The sequence below is a fragment of the Sander vitreus genome, chromosome 2 (genome assembly GCF_031162955.1).
Source record: "Sander vitreus isolate 19-12246 chromosome 2, sanVit1, whole genome shotgun sequence".
In the NCBI taxonomy this organism is placed as follows: Eukaryota; Metazoa; Chordata; class Actinopteri; order Perciformes; family Percidae; genus Sander; species Sander vitreus.
Window position 1 is genome coordinate 15,160,300 of NC_135856.1, and position 23,684 is coordinate 15,183,983.

General features: G+C 42.1%; 1 protein-coding gene across 2 annotated transcripts in view; it reads left to right on the forward strand.

Moving 5' to 3' along the window:
• Nucleotides 1-22,923, forward strand: part of ube2o (ubiquitin-conjugating enzyme E2O) — a 28,391-nt gene extending 5,468 nt beyond the window's left edge. Inside the window, exons 2-23 of one of the 2 annotated variants that reach the window (XM_078279673.1) lie at nt 6,811-6,870; nt 7,249-7,359; nt 8,293-8,390; nt 8,524-8,587; nt 9,212-9,355; nt 9,497-9,606; nt 9,724-9,874; nt 10,301-10,358; nt 11,168-11,333; nt 13,428-13,583; nt 14,463-14,617; nt 14,964-15,076; nt 15,234-15,359; nt 16,482-16,571; nt 16,683-17,001; nt 17,666-18,030; nt 18,168-18,348; nt 18,624-18,760; nt 19,563-19,766; nt 20,306-20,363; nt 20,647-21,448; nt 21,816-22,923. In XM_078279673.1, the coding sequence (XP_078135799.1) occupies nt 6,811-6,870; nt 7,249-7,359; nt 8,293-8,390; nt 8,524-8,587; nt 9,212-9,355; nt 9,497-9,606; nt 9,724-9,874; nt 10,301-10,358; nt 11,168-11,333; nt 13,428-13,583; nt 14,463-14,617; nt 14,964-15,076; nt 15,234-15,359; nt 16,482-16,571; nt 16,683-17,001; nt 17,666-18,030; nt 18,168-18,348; nt 18,624-18,760; nt 19,563-19,766; nt 20,306-20,363; nt 20,647-21,448; nt 21,816-21,843 (3,696 nt within the window). In that variant the 3' untranslated portion in view covers nt 21,844-22,923. Of the gene's footprint in view, nt 1-6,810; nt 6,871-7,248; nt 7,360-8,292; nt 8,391-8,523; nt 8,588-9,211; nt 9,356-9,496; nt 9,607-9,723; nt 9,875-10,300; nt 10,359-11,167; nt 11,334-13,427; nt 13,584-14,462; nt 14,618-14,963; nt 15,077-15,233; nt 15,360-16,481; nt 16,572-16,682; nt 17,002-17,665; nt 18,031-18,167; nt 18,349-18,623; nt 18,761-19,562; nt 19,767-20,305; nt 20,364-20,646 lie in introns of both variants that reach the window. The other variant, XM_078279682.1, reaches the window with a different exon arrangement.
• The last annotated feature ends 761 nt before the right edge of the window (nt 22,924-23,684 follow it).

Below are 23,684 nucleotides of genomic sequence, written 5' to 3' on the forward strand. Positions count from 1 at the left end.
GAAAGAGAAATGAAATTTAAAAATCTTGACTGGAAAGGATGTAATGGGACAGGCAGACAGTTTGGTACCAGATGGCTGTTATGGTAATATGCAGGCTTTTAGTCCTTGAAATGGTAAGGTACCACCTTCTGCTCTCTAAGCCATTTTAAATTCCCATCCATCTCTGGCGTGCAGTCTTAGGCAGAGAAGCAAAACTGTGATTTCATCCTGTTACAATGCCCTCGAGTTGATAGCACTATATAGTGCAGTCCCAAAGCTACACTCTCCTGAATGCTGCTGCCATCAGATTGCTGTGGTTTGTGTTTAAAACATTCTACTTGCTTCTTGCTGCTTGTAACAGAGTTATTTCCCAATTTGGGATTAATAATATCTATCGATCTATCTGCTTGTGGGCCCTGTAAAAAAAAAAAAAAAAACTTTTGTTGCCTATTTTATACTGTAATCACTCAGTTGCAACTGACACAGGAAGTCATGGACATTTGATTTTAGTTGGTTGCAGGAATGTTTTTTTGTTTTTTTTGAACGAGGGTATAAAAAATATTAGGTGATAAAACCCATTGAGTCTAATTCTTTATGGCGTGAACAAGGAGTAGGATTTTATTGCTTTTTTTCTCACCATATGGAGCTTATAAATGAGCAAACACGGTTTTGGTGTGAAATGGCCTTCAGCAGTGTGCAGTAGCTACAGCAGTTCTGTGCTAAGCAGACTAAAGTGATCACATCAGCTATTTCTATGTATTTAGTTTACGCAAGCTTATCAACTTAGCACACCTAAGCCAATTATTCTGTCGATTTAATGTGCACATCATTCTTTTCAAATAATCATATTCTGTTGTATGCTTGTGTTAACGTTCTAGGTTGCACATTTGATTAGAAATGATTTCTAAACTAATTGTGCCTATTGTGGATACGCTCAGATAAAGGTTTGATAGTCGATATGTCATCCTTCAGCATGGATTGCTCAGGAGCCGTCTGCAGGTGCTCGAGGTACTGTAGGCTGGCAGACGTTGGTTGAATCTGGGACATTATGCTGCTGCCAAGGCCCACCCAACAGTGCTTTGGCGTGCAGAGCCGTAGTTATGGTTTTGAACAGGTGCCAGGCAGGCACAGAAACACACAAACAAGCAAACCTGTTTTGTCATCAGACCTTAAGGTTTTGTATGCTTAATCGAAATGCAAGAAAAGCAGCTCCAGTGCTGCATTGCTATTCTTTTATCATATCTGATGGAAACCTTCAAGCTCAGAAATGGTCAAAGTCTTGACGGGTAAAGGATGCAGTCCTCTTCATGTATATGTAGTACAAGTACACTGAAATGAATCATGCTTTTTAACTGCAGGGACTTTGTCAGAAGCTCAGGCACCTATTAGTGACTGAAAGACATTAAAATACATTTTGACTGAGACACCCAGGTCTAGTTTTAGTTTCTGGGCTGTGGTTCCTGCCTTCAAAGTAACTTGCACCGGGCCACCACAGGTGTTCAAACCCTTTCTGAATAAACAGAAAAATGGAATAGCGTCTTCCTGCTGTTAAAACCCACAAGTCTTACCATGTTAATATCACTTAAACTACACACCCAACTCTTGCAAGTTACTAATTACTTATCAGTAAGTGTAACACCAGATGTTTACTTTATAAATGTGGATTGTACTGCTGATCATTGGTCACTGGTTCTTTCTTTAGGCTGTTGACAGTGGGGTTTATACCCTCTTGGCTACCTGTGTTAATTGATGCACATCTGCGGCAAATCAGACAAATCCAAGCCTGCAAATAGATTCCCTGTGGTACTACTTCTAGTTACCACATGGAGGATGATGTCAGCAGCTTGTATTTACAGTAAATCTGATATGACCGGGACACAACATGACAGCCCCTCCCCACCCTTTAGGTTCCTCTTTTCAACCCTCATCTCCTCCCCCCTTTTTATTTCTTTCTACCTAACCTGCTTTCTGTTTTCTCACCCTCCCCCAGTCTTTCCTCCCATCCTGTTAACCCCTCCCCATGTTCATCCCCCCCCGCCCCTCCCCTCAGTGTCCCAGCAGACCACTGTGTGGGAGAATGTTGACGTAATGTGCTGCTGACTGGATGGTCGTCCAGCTCCTGCCCTGAGATAATGGATCTCATTTGATCCTCTCTTTCTCTGCATAGACCACACACACACACACACACACACACACACACACACACACACACACACACACACACACACACACACTCTCTAGAGTGACTTGCTGAGCTGCTGGAGCCTGCATCCATCCCACCAGCCCTCTTTCCTCTTCTTTCTCTCTTCCTCTCTCCCTCATCTTCTCAACCTACCTTTTTCCTCTGCAGTATTGGCCCTGCCTACTGGGGAGACTGTCTGCTCTCTCTACCCTTCTTACTTCATCCCCGTTTTTTCTATCTCACTGTTTGCTGTGCTCTAGTCTATTTCTGGCTCTTCCTTTTCTTGTTTCCTGACTCTTTCTGTCTCTCTCCTGGTATCCGTCTCGATCCCCCACTTGTTGGGCTGGCTGCTGCTTCCTCTGTGCCTCGTTCTCTTCTCATCTTCATTTTTTCCCTGACACACCCTGCCTACCCCTCATTGCACCCTCCTCCCCTCAGCCATCTCCTCCATCTGACTTTTTCCATCTATTTCTTCATCTCTATGATTGACTCTCGAGTATTCTCCATCCCGTACTTCATCTGCCACTCTCTGTCTCCATCTTCGTCCTCTCTGTGACTGCGTCTTTATCTCCATTTTCCTCTCTTATTTCATATTCTGCTTGTTTACACTCATTTTCCTTCTTCTAATGTACATTTCTCTGTCATGTAGCCCTAAGTGCCTTCCTTCAAGCTTTTGGTCCTTTTTCATTTAATCTCTGAAATTACACTGTAAAAAGACTGCTCCATAATAGATACTGTGTGCTATTAGTCCGCAGTTGTCATTCACTTGTGGTCTCCAAAGGCCCTGTACCTGCTCTTTTTAATAGAGCTGTGCACCCTTCCTGTGTGTCTGAATCAATAGCCTTCAGTCAGACAGCACTGTCCGGCAGCAGCGAGGGGAAGGTATTAGGTATTGAGGATTGATGATGATTGATGATTCATTTATTTATTGCCATATCAACCAAGGTTGCAAGGACTTGACATTGATTTGGATTTTTGGAACTGTAGCAAGCTTATTTTTCTCATTAATAGAAATGGTCAAAGAAGATCTCTATCCTTGCTAATGCGAAGTCATTGTCTAGTGTTACGACCTCACGCTTCATTTTTCTTTAGGAAGTGCAGCATGAGGTCAGCCAATGAGTAAGCTGTGACGAGCAGTTCTCCTGGCCAGTGGGAAAGCAGGAGTTTGGTGCTCCAACAACAACATATAGTGCACACAAGCTTGAGAGGTTATGAATGAGTAATGAAGTGGCAGTACGGTATTTAGACATTGCTTTGAATGTGTGTGGAGGATAGTGAGCATACACATGGACATCAGAGAAGTGTACCTTTATCATTCCCAGTAGTTCATAAAGTTTGATTACCTCATGTCCTTACCAGCATAGCTCCAATTGACTTCAACCTGAGCAGAGGTCTAACCAGCTACAATAATTGAAAACCCCTGTGTGGGTGTGCAGGGCTTTTTAAAAGGCTGCATGATGGCACTCCATTTACATTAGAAATAACACCAGTTAGTTTTATCCTAATTTCTTTTTTTTTTTTCACCATAAAAACTACACAATGACCACCAAAAATTGGATTATTCGCCAGTTGCATGGCAACTGGTCCTGGCCAAGAAATAAGTTAGGCACAAAACCCCCCGTAAAATGTGAATCCAGTTTAATCCTTTTTTTTGTTTTTTTTGTACGAAATAAACAAATAAGACGTATAACATGTAATATAGTGACCTTTTTAGAGGTGCTGTGTCTGGCTAGCTGCATCCCCCTGTTTCCAGTCTTTATGCCAAGCTAAGCTAACTGGCTGCTAGCTCCAGCTACATATTTACCATACTGGCACAAGAGGGGTATCAATCTTCTTATTTAACTCTCAGCAAGAAAGTGAATAATTGTCCCAAGATATTTCTTTAAGCTCCACACAGAATTCACAAGGCTCAAGAATGATCTTCAACAGATGAGTGCATGTGTGCGTAAATACAGTATCTACTTGTTACTGCAGAACCCACTTGTTTTTGACTTCCTGTTGTATTTTGTGGATCAGATTGCTTGTTAGTATGGATATGAAACTGAGAATAGGCGTGGCCCCGAGCTGCAGTCCTCTGCAGTGTCACTTTTCCCCCTCTCCCTTTTTGTACGGCACATGAATAATGACTTGTGTTAATTAGGCCGGGAAGTCAAAGCAAATACTGTCCTCCATCGATTTCTGTAATCAATCTGGTGCCTTCTACCTTATCAGCCTGGATGAAGAGGCTGCCAAGGTTGTCTTCTATTCAGAGCCACTACACACACACACACACACACACACACACACACACACACACACACACATACATACATCCATTTGTACAAAGGAGCATGTCTTTTTCTTTTGTTGTCTGACTCTGTTTACCACCACCTTCCCGTCTCACTTCTCATCATTACTACATGAGCCATAGCAACAGTCAGCTGCTTTGAAAACATAAAAACAAGTTGGTGTATAAAACCAATACTGTGTAGGGCATACTTAGGCCTTTATTTGTATAGGACAGCTGAAGATGTGAAAGGGGTGAGAGTGGGAATGACATGCAGCAAAGGACCGCAGGTCGGAGTTGAACCCGTGGCCGCTGCGTCGAGGAGTAAACCTCTATATATGGGCATACGCTCTACCAGGTGAGCTACCCAGGCACTCAGAATTTTTTTTTTTTAAAGAAAACAATGTAAGTCAAATTTTAAAATCTATTCTAAAACATACTGGGAGCCAGTGTAGAGGAGTGATGTGATCTGGACAGTCTGGAGTCAATCAATAGATTTTGGTTTGGGCAAGTAAAGGGGCTGTTGCAGTAATCCAGGTGTGATGAGATAAAGGCATGTAAAATGGTCACTGTGTCTTTTTAAAAGTTAAGATGGATCATATTTTTGCAAAACTTAAATTGCTGTCAAACCAGTCGCCAAGTTTCCTTGGAACACGCTTGAGGTTGTCCAATAGGCACTGTTGGTCCCTGGCACAAAAAAGGTTAGGAACCCCTATTGAATAGGGGACCAGACACAGTCAGATGTGCTGGGACCCAACGACAATCTCTGTTTTGTTTGAGTTCAGATTAAGAAATGTTTTTGACATCCAGCTTTTGACATCACAAAGGCATTCATTAAGTGAACTCAGCATTTCTGGGTCTGTGTGTCTAACCGGCAGGTACATCTGCGTATCATCAGCATAAAAATGCGTAGTTTTTTAGGAACATAGGTATCATTAAATTTGAAATTATGGTTTCCAGCCGTTTCATAACCAGCTCATTGACATACTGGTCATAATTCCTAATAAAATTCTAACATACAATTATTATATAATGAAATTATATGATTACATATAATCGTGAGTAAGTATTTCATTGGGTTCTCAGGGTTACTAAGAACTAGATTATGTCCGTTATTGCATGTGGGATTGGACATTTTGACAAACCGCTGCCGTGGCAGCCATTTTTTTAAATGGCAACCAGGGTGGGAGTTTGCAATGGCCCAATATCCAGTTTTGTTCCCAATGTATCTATCAACACATCTGCCGATTTTGGTACTTTTATCACAAAATGAACGATTGTTTCAATTTATTGAGCTATGCCGCCCCACTATAAAGGGAGCAAAGGTCTTGCTGTAGTCTTCAGTAGTCTGTCTGCTGTCTCTGCTTCCTCTTACAGTGGGGTAAATGGTATTGATTTTAAACAGTGTTTGAAGGGAGGGATAAGAACAACTGGTGAGGCAATCAGTTACTACAGTAGCGCAATGCAGCATGATGCACTGAAAGAATATTAATGAAGAAGAGCTGTGTATGTGTCTCCGTTTCAAAAAATATTTAGTGCGTGCTGCTTCTCTGAGCTAAAAGGTGTGTGTGTGTGTTACTCAAACTGGCCTTCCTCCATCATATTTGATCATCTCACTGGTGCCTGAAGCAACATGGCTCCAGCAACACCATTTTAATGCAGGGCTATTGCTCTTAATTTCCATAACAGGCAGAGTGACACAGCAAAATGTAGCTAATGGGAACAAGGTTTCCCACTGCGACGCTGGGAGCTGAGCTTGTGCCAAGTTTATCCCAGTGGCTCCTGTTTTCTACACTGGGTCTCTCCGGGCTTGTAGTCTTTGATCAATGCTGTTTTGGCTCCATCTGTCCATCGAGCTGTGGGTTCTCTAGTTGTAAACAATGGCGTTTTACAGCTCCTATTTTTATTTCAACGTGTTGATTAAAAATTGATAATGACAATATGGTTGCTGACTCCTTCACCATTCTCATACTAGAGGCTCATGCTGGCCAGCTCAGTGAAATGTGTCTCTTTGTGGGTGGCAAAATAATTTAATCTGCTCTCAGGGGGCGTTGCAGCTCTGCTGACTGTGCATGTTGCAGTCTTCATGGCTCTGAGCAGGAACAAGACAAGGCTGTGACGAATCATATCCGTAATGTTGTCAGGGTCTAAGTGTGAATGTGACTTATGTGTAGTTGGTTCATTTCAAAGTTCTTCTCCAAGGTTCATCACGTGGCCATCGATGTGAATAGTTATTCTCTGCAGTTATCATTAGAAAATTATGATACAGTTTCAGTGACCAACACCCAGCAGCAGCTTCTGTCGGTGTACGATTTCTGAAAGATGAGGTCACCCAACTGTGTTAGCCAGCATTTTCTAAACTTCTTTGCTCCTTCTTTTACAGCTGAAACTTGAAGATCGATCTATCGTTATTAGAGACATGGTGCGAAGAAACAATTCTAATGTAAGTGGAGTTTTTTTTCTTTGTCTATAGATCTCCCTTTTCACTTCACCTCTGTCATTCTGTCTTGTGTTTTCTAGTTTTCTTTCAACCAAGTCTCTCTCTTTGTCAGCCCTGTCGCTGTTTACCACTCTGTTCCATTTGGTGCATCAGACATGACTGGAATAACATTACAGGTCGACACTTAAAAAGGTCTAAGAGGATACTTTTTGTGTTAATGCAGTACAACGACTCACAATCTGAATACAAATGCAACGCTTTCTCTCTTGGTTATTTTTTTTTACAAGCAATACCCAAGTGTCCCTGTTGATAAATAGGAAACTGTAGCAGTGATGATAATTGATATGATGGTAAACTGAACATGTATTTGTTGCATTACAGGACAGCCAGTGTGGTATTGTGACCAACATTGACATTGAGTGTGCAGTGAAACTAGTGGGGACAAACTGTGTTCTGTATCCAGTTAACAGCAAAGACCTGCAGCACATCTGGGTAAGAGCTTTTACTGAAGGGCCTTAATACTCCTTTAAATACATTTATGGTATGTATGCTGGATTTACAGGTCGTACTTTTCTGAAATGAGATATATTCACATATTTTCAAATGTGATTAAAAATGTGTCATAGTCAGCGATTAGGATGATACAAATACAGCGTGTCACTGCATAGCCTGTTTTCATATATTGTTTTATTGCATTATGTTAAGGATAATCAAATGTATGTGAGTAATTGTATATGATAAACACACAATTATCAGTCTCAAAGTACACTTACTACTCAAATCAGTATTTGGTACCAGATGATTCACTTGATAATAGGGGTTGGTCTAAAAATATGCTAATAGTAATGGTGAACCTCTGCAACTTTCAGTAAAAAATATTGCAATCCAAGCAATCGCTCGCGTCAGTTAACATACAATAGCACAGTGTTTCCGGGACCTGAAAGGAGTGTAGTGTAGACCTGGCAGTGTTGGTCTATCAGACTGATCTCAATTGATCATCATAACTATTGTGTTTGTTTGTTTGTTTAATAAGACCTGTCAGTCTTCAACAGTTATTTCATAAGAATATTACTTAAAATTGATTACGTACATCTATACTATTCATACTCACAATACATAAAAATAACAGAAAAATGTAAAAACATACATCAACGGTACAAGAAAACATAATCTGACCTACATAACATTCATACTCACAACATAACAAGAGTAAACGCAATACATCAGACAACATTCAACACAAGCCCAAAACCTGTCTAATGCATACTGTTGCTCACAGAATCATTTAAATCTTCCAATAGTAGTTCATGACAGAAAGTACCTGAAAATTAATCTTCTAGGTCACAAAAAAGGGTAATACTTTGATAAAAATGTAAAATTGATAGAACTGATTTGATTTTCTTATTGTCATTGTTTTTTTTCTAGTCTTTTATGTACGGCGACTACATCGCCTATGACTTCTGGCTGGGGAAAGTGTACGACCTGACTAATCACATTATCCTCAAGCTCTCCAACGGAGCCAGGTAGAGTGTGTGTGTGTGTACTGTGTGACCCTGTTGGAATCTGTCAGCGTGTCTACATGCTGGCACACATTTGTCAGTGCCAAATCCAGTGAGTGTCAACCAGTCGTCTCGCTCTCTCTGTGCCTCCCTCCAGGTGCTCCATGAGTGTGGAGGACGGTGCCAAGCTTTACGACGTCTGTCCACATGTCAGTGATTCGGTATGTAGCCATGAGCTCTTATCTGTCACCTCAGGTACATCTACTCTGAACAGCTGCTAGTCAGGGATCAGATCCCTTCACAAATAGCTGGTATGCTGTCTGTAAATAGTTCTTATTTGTTATCCAATGTAATATCCATCCATAGTTGTGTGTAGGTCTAGTTTGTACAATAAGGAAATATTGTAGTATTTGTAAGTATTTGCTCTGCTATAGAAAACAATTATTTATGTTTTCTAGAAATTGAAATGCAATGCAAAGTTGTATTCATTTTAGACCGTAGTTTAACCAGTAGTAGTCAGACAGTTACATTTTCAGAAAGACTAAAGCTGCAATTTGTTTAGGCCTACTGATCAGTTGTGTGTGTGTGTATATATAACAGCTATTTTTCCCAGAGGGTTTTCACGTTTGCTTTTTAAACATTAATGTGCAGAAAATATCTGATATGGTGCATTGCAATTCACATAGGCAAATATTTGTTTAACGTAACTTTAATGTGAAGTTGTTTTAGTTGTACATGTTGATTATAATGCATCCTTGTGTTGGTTCTAAACAGCTAATAAATCATCAACAACATGTTCTCAGTTGTAGTCATATTGTATCCTCGTTACTGTGTTTGTTCTTCAGGGTCTGTTCTTCGACGAGGCTTATGGTTTCTACCCAGGCCAGGTCCTGATTGGTCCGGCCAAAGTCTTCTCTAACGTACAGTGGCTGTCGGGGGTCAAACCTGTCCTGAGCAGGAAGTGCAAGTTCAGGGTGGTGGTAGAAGAGGTGAGATGATGATAACGGCCCCTCCTTTTTTCTCTTTTTTAATGGCCTACTCTATTGGAGTCATATACTTGAATAAACTGGGTTTAACATGTAATTGTGGATCTTAAATAGCCTAAATTGCCTCCATTGTGCTCTTCTCAGGTGAAAGTGGTCGAACTGAAGGTGACGTGGATCACAAAGAGCTATTCTCCCAAAGGTTCAGACAGTGTCTATCCCCCTCCCTCCATCATCACACATGAAAATCTCTGCAGGTCAGTCTGAATATTTATCGTTATATCCTCACACAAATTTATGTATGCAGAACAGATACAAACTGAAACTGTATCTTGTTGCCCATGGGGTAATGTTACTGTGCTGGTTGGGTTTAGGGTGAGGCGTCTGGGATACTACGACCACACCCAGAGGCAGCTAGGAGAGAGGGCCCTATATGTTTTCCCTGCTCAGGGGGATGCCAAGCGGATCACCTGTGATGGACCCGAGGGTGCCCCTGTCTTGCCCGAAGACCCCGTGGTCAGAAAGGTGAGGATAATATTTATTCATATATGTCAGAGTATAGATTAAATAGTGCTCTTTAATGGTATATGAAGAGCTTGTTACATGTTGTAAGAATGAATCCTCAGGAGCTTATTAACACTCAATATCACCTGTTTTACACAAGAAGTTAATAAAAAGGGGGTCACAGGGGATGATCACCGTGCCCGGTGTATTTTAGGAATGGATATCTTGTGGTATTACAGAGACTGTGAGGGCTGCATCTTTTCATCTTCTCTCTCTCTCTGTGTGTGTGTGTGTGTGTGTGTGTGTGTGTGTGTGTGTGTGTGTGTGTGTGTGTGTGTGTGTGTGTGTGTGTGTGTGTGTGTGTGTGTGTGTGTGTGTGTGTGTGTGTGTGTGTGTGTGTGTGTGTGTGTGTGTGTGTGTGTGTGTGTGTGTGTGTGTGTGTGTCAGTTGAAAAGGATGTTCAAGAAGGATTCGGGGAAGAAAACTGAGAATGCCGAGTCACAAGGTGCCAAACAGTATAGTATACATACACCCACACTCTTCTGCTCTCTAATGCAGTCAGTGGTGCCTCTATTATGAGTTCAGCAAGACTCTTAATGTTTAAGAATTGTATTCCCTTAAAAATAGATGTGCGTATGAGAAATCAAACAACACAAATTATCATTTTAAGTAGAACATGATTACATATCGGCCAATGTTATCAGTTTTTTTTTTTTTTTTTAAGGTTCAGATTCTTATCTGTCTCAGAAATCCAGCAGCGGTTGGGTAGTTTAGGATGGTTTGATCTTGTAAATCTCTCTGTTCCAACTAATTTGTCTAATCATCACAATTAATCATTAGCCAAAAACGTGATCATTTCCTGTCTCTGCATGCAGTCAGAAAAGCGCGCATTACTTTTTGCTTACATCTTCTCTAAAGTAGCTGAGAACGAAGTGTCTCCATGCAGAGCAGAGTCAGAATGATTTAAAGTTCCTGTGAGATATCCGGGCAGCTCAGTACAGAGGGAACAGACTATTGGAAAATGCGTTGAAGTGCATTACACTACAGCTCAGAAATGTACTGCATCTGTCTTCATGATCCAGGAAAATAAAACATGACCGTGTCTCTCTCTGTGAAGCCATATCAAATTAAAATCCTAAAGTACTCGGACACTGTGAGCTTGTTGAGACGGAGACTGACAAAGAAATATATGATTTACACCTCTGAATTATTTTGGGTTTTAAATTGATACCATTTATTTAATCTCTTATTTTAAAAAGATTATCTCTCCATCATTCACTTAAATTGAATTCCTAATGTTTTATCTCTCACCAGGAGAGCACAAATCAGAGCAGACAGACACTTCTCATCCCAACAACAACAACGGCCCCGTGGTGCCCTTCCAGAACCCTCCGGGCTCCCAGAACACCTACGACCCTTCGGCTGAACACGGAGAGCAGGACGCTGACGACGAGGCTGCAGAAGACACTGACGATACCAGGTCTGTTAACTAAATGTAGTTATTTGGTAGGTTGTTATCTGTCTGTTGAAATGTGGGAGGACAAGCTGATAAGCACCAAGCATCGGCCACTTGTCCATTAACAGGTATGAACACAATAATGTGAGCTTCTGTAAAGTAAAATGTGATCTGACACAAAAAAAAAAACCTTTCTTTGTGGAGATTAAATGTTAAAGATTTTAGAGTGTAGAGAGTTTATGTCTGAGGGGGGTTGATTGAAGCCTGGTAATATTTAAAGCCAGAGTTTAAGGTGTTGTGTTGGAGTGCAGTATATTGAAAGGTGTTTGGGACGTTAAGAGTTTATACATTACACTTACAGTAGGACTGCAGGAAGCTTTTATTTTCATTATTAATTAATTGGCCGTTTCTTTTCTCGATGAATCGTTTTGTCTATGAAATGTCAGAAAATAATTATAATTGAATTATAATTTCCCAGAACCCAAGGTGACTTATTTAAATTAGTTATTTTATCTATACATTAGTCGAAAAACCCAAAGATATTCAGTTGACCATAAATGACAAAGAAAAGCATCAAGAATCATTTATCTGTTATCAAAACAGTTGCCAATTATTTTCTGTTGATCGACTAATTGATAGACTTGTCGTTTCAGCTCTAAATAATAAGATGCAGTCCAGTAAAACATCATCACTTATGGCGCTTTTCCATTACGTGGTACCTGCTCGACTCGCCTCGACTCTACTCGCCTTTTTTGGTTTTCCATTACGAAAAAAAGTACCTGGTACCTGTTAACGGGTACTTTTTTTAGTACCACCTCAGTCGAGGTTCCAAGCGAGCTGAGCCAATACCAAAAGGTGACGTGAACGCGACAGACGGGGGTGTCCTGAACAAACCCGCCATTTTTACATAGTTTAGCCAGCTGTGTTTATTTTTGCTGCCTCCAGGTTCATTTGAAACAACATGTGTCTTCTGGCTGTGGCAACAACAACACACCTTCGACGTTCTGTGTGTGTCGCGTTAGGTCACGGCAGTTTACTGCGGCGCCGCTATGACGACCAGCCACGCTGAGGCACAGTGAGTAGAGTAGAGGCGAGTAGAGTCGAGCAGGTACCATGTAATGGAAAAACGCCATTACTATTGCAGAGCTTCATAAGACCAGTTGCCCAGGGAGGCCACATCCGTTGTGTCCCTCATCCTCGTGTTTTGTCCATTTGAATAAGAGTGCTACTGTTGTTACCTTTTTTACATTTGGAAACATAAGTGACATTGTTTTAGCATGGGGAAAAAAAAGTCAAATGACATACTCTACAACAGGCTTACAGTAGTTATTGCCGATTATTCTGCCAGTTAACCCAGCGGAATCACCTTGCAGTTTGTCTTATTGTTGATTTTGCTTTAAGTTTGATTTGCATTATTAATGAAGCTGATTCACTTGTTCTTAATGAAATCCATTTCATGAGTGTGTTTGTGTGATGGACAGCGAGAGAGACAGGAGACAGATTGTATGTTTGATTTCACTGAAATATTGGGTATAGCTAAACAGGACTGTTATCCCCTCAAATATAAGTGATGGAAATACGTTTTGTCAGTTTAGCTTCGTTGCAGCTTTTTCTTAAAGTTACAGTCAGGCCTATTGAGCCTCAAAAATGACCGCAGTGCTGAATCATCATCTCTCAAACACGGCCTCAACAAAATGTAAAGCTTAAAAGTTCCTCCTGTGTGTCTTCATTCAGACTATTGTCTTAAAAGAGATCTGCATGAGCTTTACATGGTTCTACATGAAGCCCAGTTCTTTTTTGCTGTGCTGTAAATTAAAGCTTTAACAATTAGTCAATTAATCTATTAGTTGATTGACAGAACACTAATCCGCAACCATTTTGGTAATTGCTTAACTGTTGAAGTCATTGTGTTCAGCAAAAAAATATTTGCAGGTGTTCTGAGGTTCTTCTATGATTTAAACTGAATATCTTTGGGTTTTGGACTAGGAATAGCTTTTTAAACTATTTTCTGACTTTTGCGGACCAATCAATTAGAGGAAAACTACCCTGTGTATGTATGTGTGTACAGTTTGTATGATTAAAGGAGATGTTGACCTGTGACTATAATCCTGGTTGCAGCTCTCTGACGTCATCAGCCAGCTCTACAGCCTCTTCTCAGAGTGGCGGTCTGGGAACCAACCGTAAGAAGAGCATCCCACTCTCCATCCGTAACCTGAAGAGGAAGCACAAGAAGAAGAGGACCAAGTTTTCCCGCGAGTTCAAGCCTGGAGACCGGTGGGTTAACGGCAGTAAACAAAACTCCAGTATTGTCTTTTTCCTTCTTCACTGTGTCTTTGTTGCTTGCACTGCTATGTACTTTTCTTTGTTTTTTTTTCCCATTTATTTGTCTTATGTTTCATCCATTCGTAAGTCCATACATTCATACCATCTTCATTCCTTACTGCCAGTGCGTAAAAGTGACCAGAAAATAGGTGTTTAAATAGAGTCTGGGGGAACAACTGAAATGTTTTGACATTTGGAATATCTATAAGGCTGATTGGTCTGGTGCTTCCTCGCAACTGTTTCAGGAATTTGGTGTAAAAATAAGACCAATGACATCGTCTGCTGCAGACTGGATAAAGCAACAGCTGCTGACCCCGGAAATCTGACAACAGTGTGTCTGTGTGTCCCTCCAACCTCTCTCTTGTTTGTTAGAGGACTCATGTCTCGATCTGTGCTCGACAGCAGCCTCGCACACAGAGAGTCTTTCAGACTACTGATGGTGTCATGTTCTCAGCCTCAGTTTACAACACATATTTCACACTCTCTCTGGCTTGTTTTACTTCAACAAACAAACCACAACACTGCAGATGTTCTGTTATTCGCCAAGATTCATGTTTTCTAAATCTAAACCTTTTTAGAACTGAGACCTTGGGGGAAAAAAAAGAGAATGAGAGGGAAGATTGAGGTCTCAACATTCCAAGAGGGGAGATAAATGTAGTGGTTCAGTAAAGATAAATGCTGCAGTAGATAAGTGGACAGGATAGGAGGAGGGTAAAAATAGCAGTATTGTACAGTAGCTTTCCTTTTGTGATGAGAGAAATTGTCCTCTATATGATAAAAGGCAAGGCAGTTTTTACTTTGTTACTATTTACCTTTTGTGTGTTTGTACAGGGTTGCAGTGGAAGTTGTATCCACAAAGACCACGGCTGATGTGATGTGGAAGGACGGGCGGGTGGAGAAGGGGATCCGATCAAACAACCTCATCCCCATCCAGCACCTCGACAGCCATGAGTTTTGTCCCGGGGACTTTGTAGTAGACAAACGACGTAAGGAAAAACAGTTTGATTTAAAAATTATACATTTTCGTGTTTAATTTTATTTTGTTGCGTTTCAACTCTTCAGACCAGTGAAGACACAGCATATGTCAGTCACTCTGCCGCCTATTACCTACAGTATCTAGGTCATTTGCTGAAACTATGCCAAGTTTGTGGGTCTGTAAAATGGACTGAAAATACGGGGATGTAGGTTAAGGCTGGAATGTTACAGCCAAACTATTTCATACAGATGCATCTTTTTTTTATAAATCTTTTGCAATTATAGGTTTCAAGTCTTTGTGTTTTGTGTTCTTTGTTTTGCTCTCTAAACTGTGTGTGCGTGCGTGTGCTATCTCAGCCCAAGCCCTCCAGGACCCGGGAGTGTACGGTGTGATCCAGTCTGGTGATCACAAGGGCAGAACATGTGTCGTCAAGTGGATCAAACTCAACTCCAGAAGCGACGACGTGGAGGTCAGTCAGGAAAACAAGACAACAGTGTTTTCAAGAATGTAAAAACCATGAGAGTATTTGTTGGGGGGCTTGGTCTTATGTTGTGATACCTGGCTGCTGTACGTGAGTCTTTAGTAGAAATGAAATCGGCCTGGTATTCTTGTTTGCTTTATTTCAGGTTTTCGGTATGGAGGAGGATGTCAGTGTGTACGACATCGTCGATCACCCAGATTTCCACTTCCGCACCACCGACATCGTCATTAGAATATGGAACTCTGAGAACGGACATGACTGCGAAAACGATGTGAGAACAGTTTTACAATTTCTTTTTTACAAATTTAACTGACCATTCATGAAGGTAGCATTTATTGCATTACTGTATCAGACTGCATTTGTTTTAGCTAGCTTTATTTAATAAACTGGCAACTGAGCGTATAATATTTTGCTCTGCAAATGTTTAGATAACCAGGAACCTGTTCTTTGTTTCTGTTTTACACTCAATGAGCTTTTCTCCTGCACCACCCTCAGGGCAAATGTCACCTTTGCCCTCAAACTATTTCATAATCCAACTGGTAAAGCACATTTATGTCCCTATAGGGATAGACTGTTCTCATGTTATTGACCTCATGAGGTTTTAGAGCAACTGTAAGGTACAGTTTTTAGCCGTTCTCCTGGTAAAGCATTAAGAAAATCAAATGTCTCAGTAGATTGCTCCCTGTCATATTCTGGAGTAATGAACACTGATGTCTGCTGTCGTATTGATTTTTATTTGTATTACACAGAATTACAAGTTTGCCTCAAAGGGCTTTACAGTCAGATAACACTCAGGGCCCTATCTTGCACCCTGCAAAACCCGACGCAGGTGTCTTTGCTTGTTTAAGACCGACACAGTTGTCAATTTCCCATCCAGCGCTCACGTTGTTTAAATAGCAATGCACCTGCGTCCATCTGTGCGCCCATGGGCGTGCTGGTCTTACAGGGAGGTGTGTTCAGGTGCATTCTTGGCGTATTGCTATCTTGAGGCAGCAGAAAGTGATTGCGTGCTTTCACGCACAAGCAGATAAGTTTCTTCTCCTGAAAATCTCTCCTTCCTGCTTAGCAAATCCGCCATCATAACCGCAATGTGCCAATGTACAAACGCACCTGGCTTTTAAAGGGAATGGGAGTGACACTCTGGTTTATTGCATGTTGCTCCTAAACACACCTATGATTAATTAAGACAATAAGTACAATCATTTTGAACCATGCGACTGGCACATGAACCCTTTTTTTCACCAGTAAACTAGCAAAAGTGGATTCGTACACAGGGCCTACATAGGGCCCGCTATATCCTCTCGGACCATTTTAGTCTTGTTTTATTATTGTATAAGGTGTTGTTGGCTGTTGATAATGGCTGTACTATGTCTCTACATCCTCCTTCGCCCAGACGTCGGTCGGACAGGTGTCCAGGGTGGATGTGAGCAGCAAAGTGGAGGTGGTGTGGGCGGATAACTCCATGACCATTGTCTTGCCACAGGTAAATGTTAATCCTTAATGAAATGGAATATTGTTTTTGACATTAGAAGTGAGACGTCTCTCTCCTAATAATCATACACACACACACACACACACACACACACACACACAGCACCTCTACAATGTGGAGTCTGAGATCGAGGAGACAGACTACGACTCGGTGGAGGAGACGAGCAGCGTCCTGTCCACCGAGGAGTGGGAGGACGAAAGCGACAGCTGGGAGACGGATAACGGCCTCACCACTGAGGAAGACAGCCATGTCAACAATGCAGACATCATCGACACAGCGACCCCCACCCCCACTAGCTCCGCGACGTTCATCATCATCCCTCAAGAGGGCAGCAAAGCTGGGGTCACCAGTCCCACTAAAGGAGCCACTGGAGAGGAGGGAGAGGCATCTGTGGCTGCTGCTAGTCCTGCTTCTGGAGGAGGTGGGGAGCTTATTTTTTGTAACATTTATATTATTGTTTGTTTCGAGCGAATAGTGTCAACATATTTAACATATTTGACATATTTGACCTATGTGATAGTTTGTCTACAGGACAAAAGAGCTTTTTTGTCCTGCATAGAACTGTTGTGTGTTAATAAAGTGAAACCTGTCCTTGGGCAAGGGAAGGATATTTTAAGTACATGCTTTAGAAAAAATGAGAGAGTGCAACAACTCCAAAGAAGAAAAATTAATTAAAACCAACCTAAAGACACACATTAACTAGTCATAATATTAAACTTTATTTATGGAGACTTTTCATACAAGATATGTAGCTCTAAGTGCTTTACAGTAAACAATACAAATGCAACTCATTAAACCAAGGGCAAATAGACAATACTATTAGACAATTAAAATACAGTAGATGATAAAATATAAAAGTGAAAGTAAAAACAACAGACCATTAACAATAGTAAAAGAGAATTAAACCCTACAAACGTTTCCAGTCGTCACAGATCTCAAGTCACTGTCAGTTTGTTCCAAAGAACCGGACCAAAAAAGCACCTTCACCAGATCTGGATCAAATATTAGGTACAGTTACAAAACAGTGTTCTACCTGTGTCCTGTTTGACGTTTCTGATTCATTTATTATACACTTAATAAATTAGGAACCACTCCAGGAGCTGTTAATGGAGCAGAGAAGCCCAGTAAAGAAGGCGCCTCTCGGGGCTTCAGGGAGTTGAAAGAGGCCCTGAAGATCCTGGAGAGCCTGAAGAACATGACTGTGGAGCAGCTCTGGACCGGCGGTTCTCCAACCTCTCCGACCTCCGCTGAACCCGCTTCAACAACTCATGTAGCGAGTTCGGTGACGCCCACGGCCCCCGAGAAACCGACCAAGGAGAAACGCTTCCTGGATGACATTAAGAAGCTGCAGGAGAACCTGAGGAAGACGCTGGACAACGTGGCCATCGTGGAGGAGGAGAAGATGGAGGCTGTGGTGGAGGCAGGGGGGAGTGGAGGAGCAGGGACAGAGGTAGGTGTTAAATTAATCTACAACATGGCAGAGTTGATTTAATTTGTGCACAAATTTGCCAGTGTAGTCCAAATAAATGAGCAGTAAATGAGTGCAACATTAGATTGTGTCTCACCTGCTAGTTTGTGACGGTTCAGGTAGAGAAAGCTGGAGAGGAAAAGCCCCAGCAAGAGCCACAGACACCGGTGGGTGGACAAGAATGGCCCAGTGAGTTTCTCAGTGATACACCAGTACTGTGCCAACAGAGTGGTGGCAAGCCTGGTGTCACCTTTACTAGCGCCAAGGGAGAGGTGTTCTCTGTGCTGGAGTGGGCACCAGGTGAGAATTGTGAAGATTTTTCTTTAACACTCAGACAACGCACCGAAGCCTGCTTCCCATTTCCATTCTATAAACACACACACACACACACACACACACACACACACACACACACACACACACACACACACACACCTTTAGTTTGATTAATTCCCTGGCCACATAAGCTATAAAGTTGTATTTCTTTATTTCTTTTAATTTTTTCTGTATTGCTATTCAATCACCATCTGTCGGTCTTCTCTCTGTATATTTATATAATTTTTATTTTTTTTTAGACACGCACTCATTTCAGAAAATGGAGTTTCAGCCAGCGGAGGCAAAGAAATTTTTCAGCACAGTGAGGAAAGAAATGGCTCTACTAGCAACGTCACTGCCGGATGGCATCATGGTCAAAACATTTGAAGATCGCATGGTGGGTTTCCTGTCATTACTGTATTATCACCATTTTTAATAATAAATCATCGCCCTGGTTCATTTTGAAAGATTAGTAATCTTACTATTAAATATACTGGCAGCTTCTGTCCTTCTTTGGTGGTAAATCTGCTGGATTACTGTAGAGCACACATCAAGAAAACAGAATTTACAATAACTACTCATTATTTGTCTGCTCAGATTTCACTGCATGATTGCCGTTACCAAAGGCTAATATTACGGTCTTAATCAAGGGTCCATAAGATTTTGAGCTTGTGAGATTTGTGGTTGTATATCACCCCTGAAAACAAACTCTGCATTAAAAATGTAACATCTGTGTACACATTTGAAAGCTGACAGCTGCATGCGTGGTGTGCGTGCATGAACTTGAATTTCTCATGAAGAGTTCTTCACAGATACGGGTGATATACAACCACAGACAGAATTAATCCTAAGCATCATTACACAATCTAATAAAGCACAAGCTCATAAATTATGAGCCTTTCTTCTTGGTCTTCAAAACATTAACAGCAGCAGGGAGTAGTACCGAAGAGAAGTAGTAGGATCCTCTATGTTTCAGAAAGCAGCAGGGGTTTATGTGAAATAAAGTATTGATATTTAAAAACTAATTAATAACCTTAAGACAGAAGCTGGCTGCCCTTATCTCATTATTTTATTTGAGCTATGATGTACTGCTTTCTCCACTTCTCTGATAATTTTCTCAGTGGGACACATCAAACAGATTACACTGACTGCATACAGCATACAACGTGTCATAAAGGTCTTTGCTTTCTTGGACACAGGACCTGTTCTCAGCTCTGATCAAAGGGCCGACTCGTACGCCCTACGAGGACGGTCTGTTTCTGTTTGACATCCAGCTTCCCAACATCTACCCGTCTGTGCCGCCTCTGTTTCGCTACCTGTCACAGTGTGGCGGCCGCCTCAATCCCAACCTCTACGACAATGGCAAGGTCTGCGTCAGCCTGTTGGGCACCTGGATCGGAAAGGTGAGCACTGTTTTACAGCTTAATGTATGTACAGGTATGATATCTTACTGAGGGAAGTTGAGAGATACAATACCAACCTGCAGTTTTACAGTACTGGGTGTTGACCTGTAATTAAAGTGTTGAAATATGACCCGGTGGTGTGTCAAGGTAACCTAAACCAAATGAAACCTGCTCTTTTGAACCTGACTTTCAACAGTTGTGGTTCTGTTTCCTGTTTGGATGCATAACTCCTTGATTTTGACAACTTTGTGTAAAAATTGCACTGATGGTAACTGAAAGTAATGCAAATGGTAGGGTACTACACACAAACAATTCAACAGTTAATCGACAAGTCAATTGTCACTGTTTTATTGTAAACTGAAGATCTTTGGGTTAGAATTAGACAAAACAAGATATTTGAAGACTCTTGTGATGTATATTTTGTAAAAAAAACAAAACTAATTGATTAATTTGAAATCAAATGTAACTGTATATATCTGTGCTTTTCTCAGAAATTGTTACTGATTTGTTGTTTTCGTTTGTGGTGATGTGATCCACAGGGCACAGAGAGGTGGACTAGCAAGTCCAGTCTGCTGCAAGTCCTCATCTCCATACAAGGTTAGAGCGCGCACACACACACACACACACACACACAGACCACTTATTTTGTTGAACCAAATCTGTATCTCGCTGGCTCAGAGTTAACACGTGTAAAACGTGTCTTTAACTGTATAATTCAATATTCACTCAAGTGTGAGTTTGTCATCTCCTCACCAGATTTTAGTTAAAATGTCCACTACACAGTGAAATTGCCACTCTGAACCTACTGGTAATGTTTGCCCGCCTTTTATCATGAACTTAAACTCACATTTTGCACGTATACATGTGTATCTTTCTGCAGGCCTTATCCTCGTCAATGAGCCTTACTATAACGAGGCTGGCTTTGACAGTGACCGAGGCCTACAGGAGGGATATGAGAACAGCCGCTGCTACAACGAGATGGCCCTGATCAAGATGGTCCAGTCTATGACGCAGCTCCTTCAACATCCGGTGGAGGTTTTCAAACAGGAGATCCAGGAGCACTTTGTTTCTAACGGCTGGCGGCTCGTCCACCGTCTGGATGCGTGGCTTGAGCTGAACGACGGTGCTGAGAGGGGGCAGGCAGCACACACGTCCTCCAGGGCTCAACACTCCAAAGACAGAGCTTCATCTGTGGAGCCTCTGGACGAGCAGGGGCCCGTGGCGGTGGCTCACAGCAGCCCCAGCAAGCGTGGGGAGCAGGGGGTCACAGGAGTTACCAGTATTATGGAGGAGGAGCTGGAGGATTCAGGGCTGAGTCCCTCCACTACAGTGGCCTCTCAGCAGGAGCTGAGCCAGAACTCAGACTGCGACAGCACCCAGGGGAGCACCTCTCTGAGTGGCTCCATGGTCGCTGGCTCTGTAGTCCGCGGCGTGACGTCAGAATCAGGTTCAGTCACGGTTAGCGGAGGAGGGGTGGGCTCCACAGGAAGCCAGCCAGTGGTGCGACCAAAGAAACGGAGAAAGAGCTACCGGAGTTTCCTGCCAGAGGGCAGTGGCTACCCGGACATTGGCTTTCCACTCTTCCCGCTCTCTAAGGGGTTTGTGAAGAGCGTTCGAGGGGTGCTGCTGCAGTACCGAGCTGCACTGGCCGCTGCTGCCATCCCTGATCACACAGAGGACAAGTAAGTGCCTCCTCGCCCTTCCCCAACACTCCTCTGCACTGTTCCCTGCTCTTTTCCTCCTTCTCTTCTACCTTTTCATCCGCCTCAAGCTGTAGAGGAGGATCCATTACTTGTTGTCTGGGGGTCTTCCAGTTTTCAATCTTCTGTACCCCTGTCCAGAACTGCACTGTGCCCCCAGCACTACCCACACTTTTGTCCTGCATTTTGTAGTCTGTACTGTTGCCCCAAACTCCACAATGTTCTGCCTTTTCCCCCCCCCATAATCCCTCTGGATCAAACAACGGCTGCAGGAGAACGGCACCCTTGATCAGGAGAGTGAGCGGGTTCAGGTTGGATGCGACTTGATAATGTCTTTGTTCTCCTTCAGTGTCTCTGCAGATGAGTGTGATGAATAAAGAGGGGTGGTCCTCACATGCGCTCATCCATTTGCACAAACCTATGGGAGCTTCCCCGTCACACAGGAACCCTCATCTGTTCACGGACGCAGGTAAACACACGGAGCTTTTACTGGAGGCCATTTCTCTTCTGGTTTCAGCAGGACTTTGACTTCAGTGGAGGTGGTGTGGATGCAAAAAGGATGAATGAGATGGAAAATCAGTGCCATGAACCCTCTTCCACCCTCCTCATCCACCTAGCCTCCAGCAGCATCCACCATATGTGTGAGGATTTGCTGGATAAACCAGCCTGAAAAATGTAAAGCAGACTTGTGATCGTCGCTGCATTTTGGACAAAGGTCAAATATGGCTTAAAAACTGCAAAGCCCAGCTCACCTGGCTGTTGGGTCTACTGCGGCTATCTGTAGCACAACTGATATTATCGCTGCACCATCCTGCACTACCACAAACGAATGGACAATCTGGTCTGGGAGAGGTGACACCGTATAAATACACTGACCAGGAGTATTCTTTTTAAATAGAAATCACTGGTTGTACGCTTTCTGCCAAATTCTCTCTTTTCACACACAAAATATTCAAGTAGAACGTGCTGAATGTCAGTTAAACTGCCAACCACAACAGCTTCACCACTTCTATACTGTACTTGCTGGTATTTTCCTTCGCCAATCACTCGCACTGAAACACGCAGCGAACACCGTGTGACAAGTTTACATATGAATCACCTCTGGAGGTCAGACTGCTGTAGCTGTTTGGTGTGTAGAGAAGCCAGCCAGGCACAGGATGACTGTTAGGTGGCTTCATATGAAGGTGTGTGTGCTCTAGTCAAAGCCCACAGCTGCCGCCTCTACATAACAAAAAGTTCCATTCATTTTCTGTAGAATTTAGCAAAGTTGTTCGATCACTAAAATGGAACTTGTGCTTTGGTGTTTTGATGCATTTTAAGTCGTTTTACTCAGAGGCTGAGGTGAAGGTTTCAGAGCAGAGCTTTACCCACAATGCTCCACTTTTCTGTGACGGTGGTGAACCCACATTACATGCAACTGACACAATTTAAAGAATAAATAGAAGATAGGAAAAAAACTAACATTACAGCATCCATTCCGTCATCTCATGTCAACATGTTGCCTTACTTGAATTGTTCTTTATAATCTCAGATCATTGTGTACAGAGCTGCTTGCGTCATGCTTTATACATTAACCTATACAGGCCAAGACACACTGAAACCACTAAAGCCCTGTTCCAGTGATTTCCTCTTTAATAGTGCAGATCTCTGATCCGTTGTTGTTTCTTAAACATGAGTCTCTCACACTGCAGCCATCGGTGTATTATATACAAACTACAATCGGTGTGATGCTGAAGATTTGCTGATATTATAATTATTTTTGCTTGATTATTATTTTCTATTATTTAGTGTTTTACCTGACTTGAGCATCTTATCCCATGAAGGTGACTGCTGACCCCACTGGCGAGTGAAAATTACACAAACTACAGCACTCAGTCAAAACTTAAGGTGATATAACTTGTCTCTGATCTTCTTTTCTTTCTTTACATGGCATATATTCAATCTAAATGAAAGGAATCAAGGTTGTATTTACCAAGTTACCATGAAGCTCTTACGCTGCGTTTAACTGTGAAAGAAAGTCAAACTCCCCTTTGGGTCCAATCGTGCTTCCTGGGGAAATAAGAGCAGGCTTTGTTTACTTTTTAAATAGCCGCATTCCACCTTTAACATAATGCTCCTATTTCGTTCAATATATTATGATTCTCATTGTAATAACTATCATGATTATAAGGGAGAGCACTGGTTGTCTGGTAATTTACTTGAACAAAGAACCTTGATG